Source organism: Rosa chinensis, chromosome 4, assembly GCF_002994745.2.
Source record: "Rosa chinensis cultivar Old Blush chromosome 4, RchiOBHm-V2, whole genome shotgun sequence".
NCBI classification, from domain to species: Eukaryota; Viridiplantae; Streptophyta; class Magnoliopsida; order Rosales; family Rosaceae; genus Rosa; species Rosa chinensis.
The window spans coordinates 52,012,181-52,028,260 of record NC_037091.1 but is presented as its reverse complement, the minus strand read 5'-3'; the positions used below and the strand labels follow the sequence as shown (position 1 = coordinate 52,028,260).

The 16,080-nt window shown below is 37.6% G+C and overlaps 3 protein-coding genes across 9 annotated transcripts; 1 reads left to right on the top strand and 2 right to left on the bottom strand.

Moving 5' to 3' along the window:
* The first annotated feature begins 845 nt into the window (after positions 1–845).
* LOC112198127 (boron transporter 1) lies at positions 846–5,734 on the top strand. 5 transcript variants are annotated; one of them, XM_024339182.2, is made up of 14 exons: positions 914–978; positions 1,210–1,296; positions 1,598–1,744; positions 1,862–1,944; positions 2,108–2,300; positions 2,427–2,565; positions 2,725–2,890; positions 2,991–3,163; positions 3,247–3,420; positions 3,554–3,649; positions 3,942–4,079; positions 4,194–4,513; positions 4,603–4,870; positions 5,204–5,734. In XM_024339182.2, exons 3-14 carry the CDS (start codon positions 1,641–1,643, stop codon positions 5,498–5,500), a joined length of 2,151 nt encoding a protein of 716 aa, XP_024194950.1. In that variant the 5' UTR covers positions 914–978; positions 1,210–1,296; positions 1,598–1,640; the 3' UTR covers positions 5,501–5,734. The 5 variants fall into 5 exon arrangements, with proteins under 5 accessions (XP_024194951.1, XP_024194950.1, XP_024194949.1 ...); XM_024339183.2 differs by lacking the exon at positions 1,210–1,296 and having other exon boundaries at positions 846–978; XM_024339181.2 differs by lacking the exon at positions 914–978 and having other exon boundaries at positions 1,034–1,296.
* A 654-nt stretch (positions 5,735–6,388) lies between these two features.
* Positions 6,389–8,157, bottom strand: LOC112200085. Of its 2 annotated transcripts, none has more exons than XM_024341100.2 (5): positions 8,046–8,157; positions 7,774–7,841; positions 7,651–7,695; positions 6,981–7,078; positions 6,389–6,702 (listed from the first exon to the last, which is right to left on the bottom strand). In XM_024341100.2, exons 2-5 carry the CDS (start codon positions 7,825–7,827, stop codon positions 6,627–6,629), a joined length of 273 nt encoding a protein of 90 aa, XP_024196868.1. In that variant the 5' UTR covers positions 7,828–7,841; positions 8,046–8,157; the 3' UTR covers positions 6,389–6,626. The 2 variants fall into 2 exon arrangements, with proteins under 2 accessions (XP_024196868.1, XP_024196869.1); XM_024341101.2 differs by having other exon boundaries at positions 7,999–8,139.
* A 2,152-nt stretch (positions 8,158–10,309) lies between these two features.
* LOC112195862 (polygalacturonase At1g48100) lies at positions 10,310–16,080 on the bottom strand. 2 transcript variants are annotated; one of them, XM_024336088.2, is made up of 8 exons: positions 15,924–16,038; positions 15,263–15,334; positions 12,840–13,335; positions 12,111–12,278; positions 11,957–12,001; positions 11,632–11,839; positions 11,445–11,526; positions 10,310–11,062 (listed from the first exon to the last, which is right to left on the bottom strand). In XM_024336088.2, the coding sequence occupies exons 3-8, from the start codon at positions 13,293–13,295 to the stop codon at positions 10,564–10,566; spliced, it is 1,458 nt and encodes a 485-aa protein (XP_024191856.1). In that variant the 5' UTR covers positions 13,296–13,335; positions 15,263–15,334; positions 15,924–16,038; the 3' UTR covers positions 10,310–10,563. The 2 variants fall into 2 exon arrangements, with proteins under 2 accessions (XP_024191856.1, XP_024191855.1); XM_024336087.2 differs by lacking the exon at positions 15,263–15,334 and having other exon boundaries at positions 15,924–16,080.

The following is a 16,080-nucleotide window of genomic DNA, read 5'->3' as shown; positions in this document are numbered from 1 at the left end:
ATCTATTCTAGATTTTGGTTTTTGAATATTAGTTTTGGATTTGATTATTGTATTTTAAATTTAGATTATGCTTATTTAATATAATTTTTATTCTTTAGATTGAATTTTACTAGAAATTTTTTTTTCATAAATAGCATGTTAATATAATATAGGTTAAAACCGCCTAACTGACCGAACCAAACCATCTTTAATTGGATTGGATCGGATCGGGTTAAGTTTTTTTTTTTAATGACCGGTTGTCCAAAATGCTTAAACCGCTCACTTTAGTATAAAGACGGTTTAGAGTCAAAACCGATCCAACCCAATTCGTGTGCAGCCCTATGTGAACTTGCACCGCCGTGTATACAAGAATTTTCACCAAAGAAAATTAAATAAGCACCTCATCAATTCCTAAAAATAAGCTCCCTCCTATTTAGTTTTCCTATGGTTGTTTTGTAGTTCTTTTCTTATTAGAAAAAAATAATATATATATATATGCCCTTTAAGTTCTGCCATATTTTTATCAGTTACACTATTTTTGGTTTTATTTTCTCATCATTATTCTTCTTGTAATGTTTTGAGAATATGAGTGATCAAAATTCTGACCCAACATAATCCTGAGTGATTCCAGACCCATTAAAATATAAGGAGGAAGAGATCTTCAGTGCTCTAAAAAGCTGTTGGTTTCTCGAGAGAGTTAATGCACCACTACATCCCCATTTTGTTCTCCATTCTCCCAATAATGATACAGTATAAATATACAAAATCAAAATAATATTACAAAATCCAAAAAAAAAAATAGTCTGGACACTACTGACGAACTGAGAGAAGCTGCTTGGCTAGTTCTTTACAGGCCAGCTTGTCGTGGACTGGCTTCTTCTCTTCCCTTTTCTTTCTTACAATGAAAAGCACTCTCCTTTTTAATAAATAATACCCAGTAAAAACTAAAGAGCCCACATTTCCTCTCGCTTTTCCATTATCACTACTTTTCCAAGTTTGGTCAGTATTTTCCTATTGCATCTACTTTGAATCTGCTTTTTCATTCTTTCTTCCTATGTTTTTATTCACACCTTATTCCTTGTACTCTCAACTTTTGTGAACCCTGTTTAACTTCAAGCATTAGATTTATTGTCGTTGTTGTTTTTTTTTTGGGAGCCCTTTATTTGCTGTTGTGCGCTGATAGTGATGTTTTTTTTTTAATCCGTTTTGACCCACATTACTTCCCATCAGCATCAAATCTACAAGGTCTGCACTTTCAAGCTTATATATTTCCAGCTTTGATTACTACCACTTTCCGTGCTTATTCATTGCTTGAAGGTAAAACCAGCCAAAAGTGTCGTCTTTTATGAAGTTTAATTGTCCAATGCCAATCTCATTCCGAGTTTTTCTGTGAATTTTTCTTTCTGGGTTTGAAGCTTAGCATGCTTATAAGCTTTTGTTTGATTCTTATATGACTAGATGGTATAATGCCCTTTAGATTTTTGATTCTGGGTTTGTGCTCAAACAGCCAAAGTCCCAAGTTTCAATGTTTGAGTCTTTCTGTATCTATATATATCTTTTGGTTTAGTTCACTTACTGGTGTTGCAGCATTGATGCAATTTGTTAAACCTAAATGTAGATTTGATGCTGCCGCATTGATCGAGCATTCGAGAAGTTGAAGCATGGAAGAGACATTTGTACCGTTTCGTGGAATCAGGAATGATCTTCGAGGGAGGTTGAGTTGTTACAAGCAAGACTGGACTGGTGGTTTCCGGGCAGGCTTCAGGTATATTGTTTCGCTTAGTGGCATTTTACAGTGTGCCTATCATATTTAGCTATAATGTTGCTGAATTTTGGTTACAGCATTACTCTAACTTGGTAACTTCTTGTGTAATTGTCTTAGGGTTTTGGCTCCCACCACATACATATTTTTCGCTTCAGCTATTCCAGTTATTTCATTTGGAGAACAATTAGAAAGAGAGACGGGTAATATTTGGTGCTCCAGTATTGTTTAGAGCCTATGGCTGTCACTCGGAGTTGAATATGGTGTCACTTAATGGCTTCTGAGACAAGTCTAAAATCTGTGTTATTACAAAGTATGCATCAGTATTTCAAATTTTTGATTCAGCATTATTTCTTCTGTTAACAGACGGGGTTCTAACAGCAGTTCAAACATTATCATCTACGGCTTTATGTGGAATAATACACTCAATACTTGGGGGTCAACCTCTGTTGATTCTTGGGGTTGCAGAGCCAACTGTTATTATGTACACATTCATGTTTAAGTTTGCTAAAAATAGGCCGGAGTTGGGATCAAAACTCTTCTTAGCATGGACTGCATGGTATCATCTTCTCCCTATGTTAACAAATGGATTGATTTTGTGCTGTCTGCTGTTAAATTTCTCTATGATATGATCATCTTTCTTTTGCCAACTTTTTTGACATTGTGCCTATTTATATGTGTGCAGGGTATGCATGTGGACGGCAATACTGTTGTTCCTGCTGGCTATATTAGGTGCTTGCTCCATTATAAACAGATTCACTCGTCTTGCAGGAGAGTTATTTGGCCTTCTTATTGCAATGCTCTTCATGCAGGAAGCTATCAAAGTAAGGCATCCTTCTCTTTCGATCCTTGCAATTTCTGGATGAGTGAAATTTGCATCCTTCCTATGCCAATTCTTTGAAGTTTTGGTAGTTCTATTACCAATGGCTTATATCCAAATCTATTCTAGACTTGTAGTTATAGTTCTGAACTGTGTTTCACAGGGACTTGTTGAGGAGTTCCGCATACCTGAAAGAGAGAACCCAAATTCAATTCAATTTCAACCTTCATGGAGATTTGCAAATGGGATGTTTGCTTTGGTTCTGTCATTTGGTCTTCTACTAACTTCTTTGAAAAGCAGAAAAGCAAGGTCTTGGCGATATGGGTCTGGTAAGTCTGTGTAACTCAGAGTTATACACACACGAATGTATAACTATTAATTTGTATATGCTACAGGGGCTTAATCCAGTTAGTTCTTCCTTTCTCACAGGGTCACTACGAGGTTTCATAGCAGATTATGGTGTGCCACTGATGGTTTTGATCTGGTCCGCCATTTCCTATATACCAGCTGGAAGTGGAAGTGTTCCAAAAGAAATTCCAAGGCGCCTCTTCAGTCCAAATCCATGGTCACCAGGAGCTTACGAAAATTGGACTGTCGTCAAGGCATTGCTACATGACTTTTGTGTCTTTTATAGTTGTTTTCAGCTTGAAACATGAGGTAGTAATGGTTTGTGCTAACATTACAGGACATGCTAAATGTGCCAGTGCTTTATATAATTGGAGCATTCATTCCAGCAACAATGATTGCAGTGCTGTACTATTTTGACCATAGTGTAGCTTCTCAACTGGCTCAGCAGAAAGAATTTAATTTGAGAAAGCCACCTTCTTTCCATTATGATCTACTTCTTTTGGGATTCATGGTACGCAATTTCCCCTTCTCAATGCCATTCACGTTTGTTAACCTTCCCCCATTCTATAAGTTTTGTGGATTCAAAACAAATTGCACTTCTTATGTATGTGCACTGAGATTGAGAGGTTTCCGCTACATGACAGGTCATAATATGTGGTCTGATAGGTATACCTCCAGCCAATGGTGTCATACCACAATCTCCAATGCATACTAGAAGTTTGGCCACACTGAAGCATCAGGTAGGCATATTGAATAAAATTAACAAAGTCTTGTTTTGCTTCAATTTCCGACGCTTACCTGTCAGTTATGTTAATTGAGTTGCTCAAGCAGTCAACCTCACTGGTCTCTGTGTTGTAATCAAAGATTATAAGTTTGATACCAACTCAGTGTCTCTTCAATCACCTCAAAGGACAGTTTTTAAATCTTAAAAGTGTTCAGAATATGGAGATGCACATATTGACACATTCCAACCCATTCACTCTTACTTTGTTGTTTATATTAACTTTACTACAATATTTGCTTCTGCTGCAGTTACTTCGCAATCGACTTGTAACAGCAGCAAGGAAATGTATGAGAAACAATGCAAGCTTGGGTCAAGTATATGGAAGCATGCAAGAAGCATATCAACATATGCAAACCCCACTAATATATCAGGAACCTTCACCTCGGGTATAATGACTTGATATGCTGTTACCACTTTCTTCTTATTTTGTTCATTCATGTCTCAAACAAATTAACAATGCCAATCATTGTCGAACGTTTATTAAACTTAAACAAGAACAGGGGCTAAAGGAATTGAAGGATTCAACTATTCAAATGGCTTCAAGCATGGGAAACATAAATGCTCCAGTTGATGAGACAGTGTTTGATGTTGAGAAAGAGATAGATGATTTATTACCTGTTGAGGTGAAAGAACAGCGGCTCAGCAACTTGCTTCAAGCTATAATTGTAGGAGCATGTGTTGGAGCCATGCCTTTTCTTAAAAAGATCCCAACTTCAGTACTCTGGGGTTATTTTGCCTTCATGGCGGTTGAAAGCTTACCGGGCAACCAGTTTTGGGAGAGGATTCTTTTGCTCTTCACGGCTCCAAGTAGAAGATACAAGTAATCTATCGACTCCATTTTGATAATATATTCTCCATTTTGTTACCTAGTCGAAAAACTTAACGGCATTACATTCATTTCCTGTTCAGAGTCCTTGAGGAATACCATGCCACTTTTGTGGAAACAGTACCATTCAAGATGATTGCAGCATTTACAGTTTTCCAAACTGTGTACTTGCTTGTTTGTTTTGGAATTACATGGATACCTATTGCTGGGGTTCTTTTCCCATTAATGATCATGCTCCTGGTTCCTGTTAGACAATACATATTGCCAAAGTTCTTCAAAGGGGCACACCTTCAAGATTTAGATGCCTCAGAGTATGAAGAGGCACCTGCTGTATCATTCAACCTTGCAACTGTAAGTCACCAATCTGATTCTCTATTACTTTTCTCACACATCCTGTTTTCAAAAACGGCTGCAGTCTGCTTGTGTATTAGCTTTGAGGAAAACAATTTGGTTTATCAGAACCTGAATAAAAGCCTTTTAGCTATATATTCAGACAGTATGTGGTCTGGTGAAGTTTCTATGATATGTCTGGATTGCATTCTTTCCTCCTTAAAAGCAACAACAAAACAAAAGCATCTTGTAAATTGTAATGTCAGTGGGTGGCTTTTTGTATAAATATATAAAAGGTTACTTAGCAACTCATGTTAACTTATATATCTTGTATACTTGATTGTTTCACATCAGGAACGGGAGATGAGTAGGGCGGCATCATTTGCAGACGACGGAGAAATTTTAGATGGGGTAATGACTAGAAGCCGGGGTGAGATCAGGCATGTGTGTAGTCCTAAAGTTACAAGCTCAACTACAACACCATCCAAGGAATTCACATGTATACAGAGCCCACTGTTCTCAGATAAGATATACAGTCCTCATCTCAGTGAGTTGAGAGTTGGGCAAAGTCCTCGGAACAGTGGAAAAGGGGAGTTTAGCCAAAGAACTGGACAGACAAAACCATCTAGTTTAGGGAAGGGTAAACCTTAGAACTCGGAAGTTGTGTTGCCTGCAAATTATAGTCAGATTACTTAGAAGCAGTGTCGGGGTAGTTTTGTGAACATGCAGGAAATCTGCATTGGCTTTTCCCCTGCCTTCACATATCTTAATTTTAATGTGGGTCATTATTTTTGTAAATTAATTTGCATTTGTAAAATGTGTTGAACCCAGGAGTTTGTAATTGTAAGTCTGTAACCACAGTTCTGTCAATAAACACATCAAATATGAAGAAATTTTACCCTATTTTTTTTGGACATAAATGAAGAATTACACAATTTGCGAATGATGATTTGGTACATGGGTATTGCCAATGTCAAGTTCGTGAGTGGTGTCTAATCCAGACATGTTACGTGATATACATCCAAATACTCAATTCAGGTTACATAAGCAGCCTCTTCTTTCAGGGAACAGTTAAAGAGCTCGATGACATGAATTGCAGCAAAAGCCATTATTTTGGACATGGAAGCGCGCTCCTGAGGAATGCAAAGAACACTTGTTTTTACACATTTGGAGAGGCAAAGTAGGTTGGAAACAAAGTAGAAGCTATACTTCTCTGCTGTTAACCTTTCAAGATAGGCAAGGGTCCCTAGTTCTAAATCGAAGGGAAATGAGTAGTGGTTTTCACAGCATTTGACTTGGGACCTCAGTGGCAAACACTTTCAACATAACTTCACGAGGAGCGTAGGTCCCTTGGTCAATCGCTTGATTGTACTGTGTCCTGTGCAGGTTTAGCAGCTGATTTTGACTGAAAATTCTATAGCCGGGAGCTGTTGCATTGGTCGTTGTTTGTGTTGTGCGATTGTACCCAACACAATGAGCTAGTTTAACAGCTTCTAGTTTTAGAGTATCAATACTCTAGAGCACTATAGAACACCGAAATTTTGACATGCAAAGGTTTGATGTTTGCTTGAGTATACGTTTTTTGTGGTATGCAGAAGTCTACCTCACAATTCCATGGAATTTTTTTGAATTACAATCCATGGAATTAAACATTCATAAATGATAAACAGGGATTAGAGCATTGAAGCTTACATTGTTATCACTTATTTTACTGCCACAACTTTATCCCAACATAACACAACTGAAATCTCAGAAAGAAAAGAAATTAAAATCAGCTCTAGCTCTTGCTGAACTTACGACCAGACATCTTCTCAGACTCGAAAAGTATGTGATTTATAAGTCCCCTTGCAGCACTGAAAAACAAGAAGACATATTATTAGTATATTGAATATGCAGGTTCCATCAAAGTAGAATGAGATATGTATGCCTGCATGCAAGTGTATGCACATATTTTGAACCAGTCATCCAATTCGTTTTAGGTCAAGTGATTAACCCATGAAGCATGAATTGGATTACCGAAATGTGGAAAGGGTAAAAGACACCAAACAACTATTAACAAATTGAGGCAAGAGAGAGAGCACAATGACACCATTGTTTACTAAAATCATGCACAGAACCACTAGATACTTACTCATCCTTGAACTTTTGAATCTTATCTGGATCTGTCTCGTGCATATTTTTTTTGAACTGCTGCCGCACCATGTCAACAACAAGTTGTGTATTGTGTTGCTGCATTCACAAACAAAATCCGAAAATCATATCCTTCTCCAAAAGTTTGAGCAGATATCATAGATCTGTTAGTGTCAACTTATGCTGTATTTGTTTCATCAAAACTCACTACATCAATTTTCCATGTCATGGAATGTTAAGAGGCAGAGTCGAGAAAGGCAAGTACAGTGCCATCGCACCCTGCTAACCTTTTTTTTTTCTTTCATACAAATAAGTCCTACTTCATAAACTAGTGGCTCAATGAAAAACAATGCGGCCTAGACTTCAGTATTCTGGCATTTGATCTCGGTTCACATAGTGAATTAATTTTCTTTTAGTAAATTTCTGCTTTCCTAGTTTCTTGGTTGGTAATTCGAACTGGAATTTGATCAACACAATCATAAATGGCTGCAGTAGCAGAAAAATGCCCACCATAAAAACAATACATAAGCAGAGACCCAAAACTTGCAACAATTCTAATTCTTGTACAATTGATAGTAAATTTAGCTCAGCTGAATCTGATTGATGAATACAACAACAGATAACAAACACAGTTGATGATGCATGAGAGAGAGAGGAACAAGTTTTCGTACCCGATGACCGACATATTTAGCTCTCCGAATACACTCACGGTAAAGCTACAAAACAATTGAAGTCAATCAAATTCAATCAGAAGCTTCACAATGACCGATTACTTTGAATTTCTGGGCACTCACTCTGATCACATTGTTAGCAAGCTCAGGAGGCAAGGCGGTCTGCAGAGACGGCATAGTTTCTTAGTTTCCTGAAACCAAAAAAAATCGCAATCAAAATTTATAGAGGCATTTCGTCGAACACCTTCAGGGCCAAAAAGTAGTTGTACGGAGACGAAATTGAAATGCAGGGACAAAGCGAAGCGAAGTGAAGTGATAGAATGATTGGGAAAAAGTGAGATCAATCACCGAATCGAAGTCGGTGGTGGCGGCAAACACAAACAGACTGCGTTTACCTGCGACTCAGCGAGTGACTTGGTATTTGTTCCTGTTCAGTCTGATGCTTTCGGTTCCAGAAATGCCTTCAATATTTCATTATTTAGATCGTCGTCCTCCTCCTCATACGGGTGTCACTAAAATCAACACGACATGTCGTTATATCATGGATTTATGTATTTATTTATTTTTTGTATTTTTATTATTATTTTTTTTATAAGAAAAGGCTACGACAAGACGCTAAATACAATATTCTCTAAGGCATTTCTATGTCAAACAAGTCAAATTTAAAAGCTTAGAGAGTTGATAGAAGAATGACATGTTGTCAAATTTGATTGTCTCTAAGGGAGTGACCATAATTTGTCAATGCATCCGCTGTAAAGTTTGCTTTTTGGAAGATATGGTAAAAAGAACATGAAAAGAATGAATCTTTGAGCTTGAGAATGTCCTGGATAGTTGTTTTAATTTGCCGAGGGATACCACAAGAGCCGTTGATTCAATAAATTATAAGTTTGGAATCTCCTTCCACTTGAATATGCTAAAAACCAACATTCTTCATATCTTTACTTGAATAAGACTTTCTCTTAAAGTCAATACTTCGGCAAGAACAAAAAGGGACCCTTCTTCATCTCCGATAAAGAGGTTTTCTTATTTATATTTTTCTCTCTTTATTAAGTATCTAGTTAAGTTTTGGGATGTTTCAGATCAAAAGCATAAGGAAAAAGAGTTGGGAGGCACCTCACGCCATCAATACTCTAAAACGTAGAGGTTACAGAAAAATCTGCGCAAATGCACTTGAGAGCCATCTCATTGGATTCACGAGGCTTAGGAGAAACTTGAGATACATGAAAACGAGCTATGAGCTCATGAATTTCTTCCATAATAATACTTTGTCCAGCAAAACATGGTTTAGCTTTATAAGAGTGACACCCCTACTAGTGAGAAAGGAAAGAACAAATCATCTAAGTGCAAATTCTAATCCTGCCTTCGATCGCAAACAACTCAAGAGCTAGAATCGAAAACCGCTACGACTTCTTCTAGTTATACTTTTGCATCCTCGTGCGAATTGTGACTTAGGCCCCACGTCATGGTTGGATATGGAATTAGTGATTCAAAGTAATGAATTATGATTCATATTTGATAATCCATTAACATAATGGAACAGATATAGATATGAGAAACAAAATTAAAAATAGGGCAACCTCCAAATCTAATTTTGAAGTACTTAATTGATTAGAAAGCACATGTAGAGAATGAACATAATGAACACAAATTAAGATCGTCACTTTCTACCAAATATGTATCGTTTTGATAATTTGACCACATCACAAACAGAACTAGGTTAGTTTTCCTTACAACTTGGTATAAATTACCAAGAGCTGGTCCTGGCTACATCATCACTCTTTTGATTTTCCTCCTCATCAACCCGAGCTTCGTGTCACCTCAAAAAAATCAATCAGATGCAGTATTCTTTTCTAGACCTCCCGTTTCAAAATGCTTCTCAGATCCCACTCTAAGAGAATTAACATCACTCCCCACCGGAGGATCTGCAAACGTAGATGGAAAACATCATGAAGAACAAATTTCCAACGAAGAGAGAGCTAGCACTGATTAAAGAAACTGACCTTGCTGAGAGAATTAATAGAAACCAGAACAGGCTTGAAGAAGAAAGATGAGATTGGGATTTGGGGTTTTGAGAGGAAAAGTTAAGATAGAAACACAGAGGCTAGGGAGATGGGAAGAAGCTTACAATATATACTGGCGGGAATAGAGAATTAGGCTTAGAGCAGAGAGAGAGAGATGAGATTAATGGCTTTCGCCAACCGTCTCAGAGATGCAGAGTTGCAGATTAAGAGCATAAATGTTCTGCAATGAATTGGGTTGAAGAATTCGAACAAAGGTGAAGGTATTTAAGGTGGTGCAGACTGCAGAGGCCGTACAAACAGGGGTCTAGCTATCAATCAATATGCTTCCCCTGCTTTTCATATACATATGCATGCACAGCCCTACCGATCGATCTTAACCCCTTACAAACACCTTGAAGCCAAACTGAGACATGACAAACATGTTTTATACCAAAGAGTGAACTGCATTTCATTATTAAACCATAGAGATTAGAATTGAATGAGTCGTGGCTAATAGATTCCATGATTGGGACATGACAAAATTGATCATTGTTTTATCATTGGATCATGGTCACACTTGGTTAAACAGAGAGACCATCGATTTGTGAATATGACTTTTATTCTGTACTGTTACTTAAATCCATACAGAACTAATCATATGTAAATAAAAACACCCAATCTCATTACAATATCGTGGGGCCAAAAATACAAGACCCAGTTCGTAAATCGCATCACTCAATAAGGGGAAGCCCCAAATAGGGATGGAGCCTAAGTAATAATCAAGATCCAATACCCATGTAACAGATCACAATGGCTCTAATTGGCTCTATACAGTGATAATATTTCTACTATACCAGTGAAAACCAAACCAAACCAATTCCATAGTAAATGATATTACTAGCTAACTCATATCCTAGCAAGTATACTGAACCTCTGCCAAACCCTCGGGCTTACCATCTTGTAAACACTCAATAGGGGGAATAGTTGGAGTCTCTTGAGTCCCATAAGCATTCCAACAAAATGGATCATCCATTAGTTCACCTTCATGCGGGTAAAGCTCAACTTCTGAGAGCGTAATGTTGGTGCAAGCCACTGTTTCACTGCAAGCAAAGTGAATTGGAGGCCTCCTCACATCATATGTACCCTTGATCATTCGATAGGTCAGGTCGGTGACGTATACGGCAGACGTTTGGTTCAAGCAAGCCTTGGAGAGGCAGTAGTACTGGTCGACGAGCATGCAGTTCATCACATTGTCCATGTTGATGTTTTCGAACAATATTCCCGACACGCAGCCCGTTCCACCTTGCCATGTCTTGATTCGGAGTCCGTTATCCGATTCCCTTATGACGACATTACGGACTGTGATGTTGGAAACACATGCCTGCGAGTTGTGGACACCAAGGCTCCCAATGCTGCAAGAAATAGATCTATCATGTCCCATTCTCATTAATTCTTCGTATAGAAATATGTTCGATGATATGCCTGATAAACCTAGACTTACTTTGTTCCACTTTCATAGATTAGGATAGACTTAGATAAATAATATCAACTGTCATATCATATGGTCTCTACTCATTGAAGTTGCAGTATTTACTAATGCGTTCTTCACGACGGGGATTGTTCATGTAGTTCACATGTGAAAAAGTAGAGCTGAACTAATCCCTTCCAACTGTTAAAGTTGGATACCCTTTTGGAGGATGAGAAAAAAAGTGACTTGGATGCAAATGAAGGTTTGGACTCAATTGGTAGGTGTAGCAGCCAAGAACACAATTTATTAAGAAGGGAATATTGTACCTAATTCCGTGACTTGGCCCGCAAGTGACCCCCATTATATCAACGTTGGCGCATCCTGTTCCTATTGAAATGCAGTCATCCCCTGTTCATATCAAATTCATATATCTAATTATCAGATCATGTAAATCCATAACTTTAAGCTAGTAAATAGTGACTATAGCCAAGGCAAATGCCCTTAGTTTCTTACCGTTGCTTATCTTTGAGTCATATATTCCAACAGATTTTGTGTTCTCTATGTGGATTCCATCTGTGTTAGGGCTAAGTTTCGGGGAAGAAATCGACAGCTTTTCAATCTGCACTCCTTCGCAGCCATCGAATTTCATGTGGAACATTGGACTGTTTTGGATAGTTAACCCTCTCACCACCAAATTGGTGCTCATGAAGAATCGAATCATCTGACCACCAAAAAAAAAAAAAAGAATCGAATCAGCTGTAAAAGACAAACGAGCAATTTATTTACAGTCTACTCAATCAATTACTGCTTGAATTTGATGAAAGATGATTGTGCTTACAGCAGGGCTATCACATGGTCCTGATGCTGTGGATCCATTGGGACCCTGAAAATAACATAGTAGTTGATATTGGCATTTAATAACTGAGCTTTTCCCATCAAAATAAAATAGAGCTTATTGAATTATTATAGATGAGAATATTTAGAACTATTACCCTGTGGGGCTTGCAAGGCAGTTCCCACCATTTTTGGCCATTGCCTTCGATGGTTCCACTTCCAGTGAAAGTCATTTGGTCAAGTCGATAAAACACAAGCCATTGCTTATTGCTGTCTGCTTTTGGCCAAGCCTTTGGCCCGTCTGGTGCCATCAAAATCCCATCGACCTGTTTTCACACATTTCAAGGATTTTAGTGATCGAACTATATATAGACTGAAATTCATAGCAATACATTGACTGTACCGGGAATTAGGATTTCCTGCTTATGTTTTTTGTGCTGATAGTATACGCCTTTATACATCTAAATCCCAAAAAGGGGTTTGACATTATGTTTATGAGGACTTACACGAGTCCCAATCCATTGCTTATGTTGTTTATATATGTTGATATCAAGGTACAAAATGCGCATTTAATCCCAAATCGAAAATGTTATCATTTTGGATATAAACACAAATCCACACATAAAACATAACCTGATAATTTGAGGTAAATTACCAGAAATAGTATCATAGTATCAAAACAAAACACACATTAAGGTCAAAGTACGTGCATTTTAAAAATGATTATAGAAAAGATTTACCAAACTGCAATTTATGTAATCTTGTTTAAAATACAAACCACATTTTGGCGCATTTCCATCTCATCTTTGCTAAATTCCCATAATTCAGTTTATTGATGAACATAATCAAGAACAATAAACATGTTAAGAAAATTTAGAAATTCTTACTTGGAATACTAGTCCAGGCTTGCAAGGACCTGAAAAAATGGTGGAAGTGATCTTGAAGCAGTAATCAGCCGGAGCCAAAATAACAGCTGATTCAACTGCACATGCCGCTTTCCAAGCGTCCCTGAACGCCTTGGTGTCATCAGCATCGCCGTCTCCGACGGCCCCGAACGACATGACGTTGAATGTACTATCCGTAGTGTTGGAGTTGTTTCCCGGGTCGTCCGGGTAAGGGTCCGACGGAACATTCGGAGGACTAGTGCTTGGTGTAGAAGGAGCCACAGGGGTTGAAGGAGCTACCGGCTCTGGAGATTCAGGGGGTTCAGGAGAAGGAGTAGGGGATTGTGACCTTTTATTGGTCTTTTTATGGTAGTGATATCTTCCTTGTACATCGCTTGGATTCTGGAGTAAAATAAGGCTGACTGTAATCCAGAGGATTATTATAGTACGGTGCTCCATGGGAGAAGAGATCACAAGCTAGAATGGTACTACCAAGTTTCTGAAACAGAGAAGAAAGAAGCAGTTAATTAAAAAGGAGAGAGGACAGGTAGACTGACCAGTTGAAGCTAAGCTAGCAGAGAGCTAGTCACATTTATACTGAAAATATAAGCTACACGTGTCCATTTCAGGTTGAAGGACAAAAATATAAGAGAATTATAGAAAAGCATTAATTTGGGTGTGGGAAACTAACTGCTTGGAAAGGTTTTATGGGGCTTTTGGAGTTTGGCTTTGATCTTTTTCGTCGACTGTGTTAATAACAGTTGTTCTTTAGTGGAGAGGTTTCTTTCTGGTGATGTCTTGCTATTTGGTTTGTGTTGGTTCTGTATATGCTGTGCTGGGGTCCAGCAGATCGTAGTGAATATATAGAGAGAGAAAGTTCATCCCCCTTGGTTTTTTATTTCTGACGTGAATACTTGGGAGGAATTTGAGTCTCTATGGAGTGGTTCTGCGCTTGTGAACTAATTTGAGGCTGGAGTTTTCTACAACAGCGTGCTGCTGAAACCAGATGTGTATTAAAATTGAGAAATACCAAAAACAAGAAAAATGATTTTCTAAAATTTAACTCCTGTGCAGAGTAAAAGAACTTTTCTGAGTTTTCTCTTTCCACACCAGGTACAGATAGCAATTCCGATCCTAGCTCTTTGCAATAGTCCAACTTGGATTTCTTGAGTTGGGTGAAGGTTTAGGGTTTAGTACTTTAGTTTATTTGAGGATTAGTCCTTAGCCTTCTCTAATAGTTAAAGTAGATAATTGGTATCAAATACTCGACAAAGTTAATCATCAATCAAGTGTAAGTTGACTTTCTGAGAGTGTTAATACTCAATCACTAACGATTTTCCAGAAATATTTTGATATAATCAGGAAGTCATCCTGTAATAAATTTATTCATTAATTGACTAAAGTGAAGCAATATGAATGTACACATTTCATTCAAAGCTATTCCTTTTGGAAAAATTATGTAACTCCAAGATTAATGTACGTGGGGCATGTGCACTCAACATGGGACGTCTTAACTGTCTATGTTTTGGAAAATATGCTCATGGAATTGAAAAGGACCTACAGAAATTGTTTACATATATTTAGGGTTTAGTCCTTCGATTTGCATAAAGGGAGGGTAATTGAAAATAGTTCATTAATTCCCTAGCTCAAACACATACATAGTGTAAATTATGTACGTTAGGTCCAAACACATAACTCAGATGCATAATAGTAAAACTAATTACTCTACTAAGGTACATTGTAAAGGTTATAATTCAAACATTGTAAAGGTCATGTGGGTTAAGGTTTTTTTTTTCTTTTTTAAAGGTACATTAAACAACTCGATCACGATAGAAGAATAAAATGCTGGTTTGGATACTATTTTATTCCCTCTGGGAAAGTATATATTCTACTTTATTTAGACTAATTCTAGTGCAATAGATAGAACAAACTAAGCCACATACACATAATCATACTTAAATCCCTTAGTACATTATTCATGTGATACCATCATTTCAGAACTCCATGAGAGAGATCCTTAGGATTTTGGAATATAGGGAAGAGAAGAGGGAGGGAGAGAGAGAGAGGGTGAATGTGGTAATTGATGTTAAAGCAAATATTCTCGTGACTCTTGGTTGTTGTTTAGCTAGGAGTTGCTCTCTGTGGCCGTAGAAATAGGAAGCATATAACTAGTAGGTGGGCGACAACAAAATTAAACCATGTCACGGGTTTTGATTCAAAACCTATGGCAGCTCTATCTGGTCCATCGACCTATTCATAAAAAATAAACCCTCACTCTTTAAGTCTTTATCATGCACAAGCTTGATTGGTATTGAATGTCTTAAATGTCGACCAGACCAGTAATTCTATATCTCACGTGAGATCAAACCAATTTAACGACATTATGCAAGCAATGATTAATTGGTAATCAATCATCACAAGAAAACCTGTTATATCCGAGTTCGACGTCTACATTGCAACTCTGTACGTAAGCTAGAGCAGCGCGACAATAACCCTCACTACATACAAATAGATATCAGTCTCTTAATTATGTGAGCAATAATGCAGGTACAACTGGTAGTGATTAATGCAGCTACAAAGAGTTCAAATTCCGGTATCAATGAGCTATCAGCTTTATATATAATGAGGGATTAATGTTTTATGAAACAGTGTTAGATTTGATTGTCGACTTTAGGGGCGGAGCCAAAAAAAATTTTTAGGTAAGGCAAGACAATGGCAGGAGGGGAAGAGAGGAAAATTAGAGGGAAGCTATAGATTCTGGAGACAATTATGAAGATTTTGCAATGTTTTTGCCCAATTTCTGCCATTTTCTTCCCCAATTCACCTTGTTTTGCCTTGATTTTGCCCAATTTCTGCCATTTTCACATACCTTGCCTACACCAAATCAGTGTAAACTCAAAAACTCAGTCTAAACAAGTGCCTAATCTGGGCTCTATGTGAATCCGCCCCTGGTCGACTTCACTCAATGCAATAATCCACCAACGTGCACAGCTATCATATACAAAATGTGTCTGTTTTGTGATTACGTGTACACAATGCACTATCATCAAATAATATATGTTCAAACTATCGGGCAAAAGAATTCACCTGAATCACTTGTAGTGTTGCGAACTTCTACGGGATTCCGGCAAGTTTTTACAGCAATATGTAACAGACAACGACCTTAATCGTAACTTTTTATGGAGTAACTATGCTTGCAAATGCATATATGATCGATCAGTTTCTTTGTGATAGAATGCAAGTT

Bases quoted from the DNA above. Each gene is read 5' to 3' on its own strand.
- LOC112195862 (XM_024336087.2), bottom strand. From the start codon at position 13,295: ATGGAGCACCGTACTATAATAATCCTCTGGATTACAGTCAGCCTTATT. The intron at 12,279-12,839 runs GTAAGAATTTCT...GTGTGAAAACAG, and splicing joins AGCCTGGACTAGTATTCCAA to GTCGATGGGATTTTGATGGC. The intron at 11,063-11,444 runs GTACAATATTCC...TATTTCTTGCAG, and splicing joins GGGCCAAGTCACGGAATTAG to CATTGGGAGCCTTGGTGTCC.
- LOC112198127 (XM_024339183.2), top strand. From the start codon at position 1,641: ATGGAAGAGACATTTGTACCGTTTCGTGGAATCAGGAATGATCTTCGA. The intron at 2,891-2,990 runs GTAAGTCTGTGT...CCTTTCTCACAG, and splicing joins GTCTTGGCGATATGGGTCTG to GGTCACTACGAGGTTTCATA. The intron at 4,514-4,602 runs GTAATCTATCGA...TTTCCTGTTCAG, and splicing joins GCTCCAAGTAGAAGATACAA to AGTCCTTGAGGAATACCATG.
- LOC112200085 (XM_024341100.2), bottom strand. From the start codon at position 7,827: ATGCCGTCTCTGCAGACCGCCTTGCCTCCTGAGCTTGCTAACAATGTG. The intron at 7,696-7,773 runs GTGAGTGCCCAG...ATTGTTTTGTAG, and splicing joins TTGCTAACAATGTGATCAGA to CTTTACCGTGAGTGTATTCG. The intron at 6,703-6,980 runs GTAAGTATCTAG...CTTGTTTTTCAG, and splicing joins ATTCAAAAGTTCAAGGATGA to TGCTGCAAGGGGACTTATAA.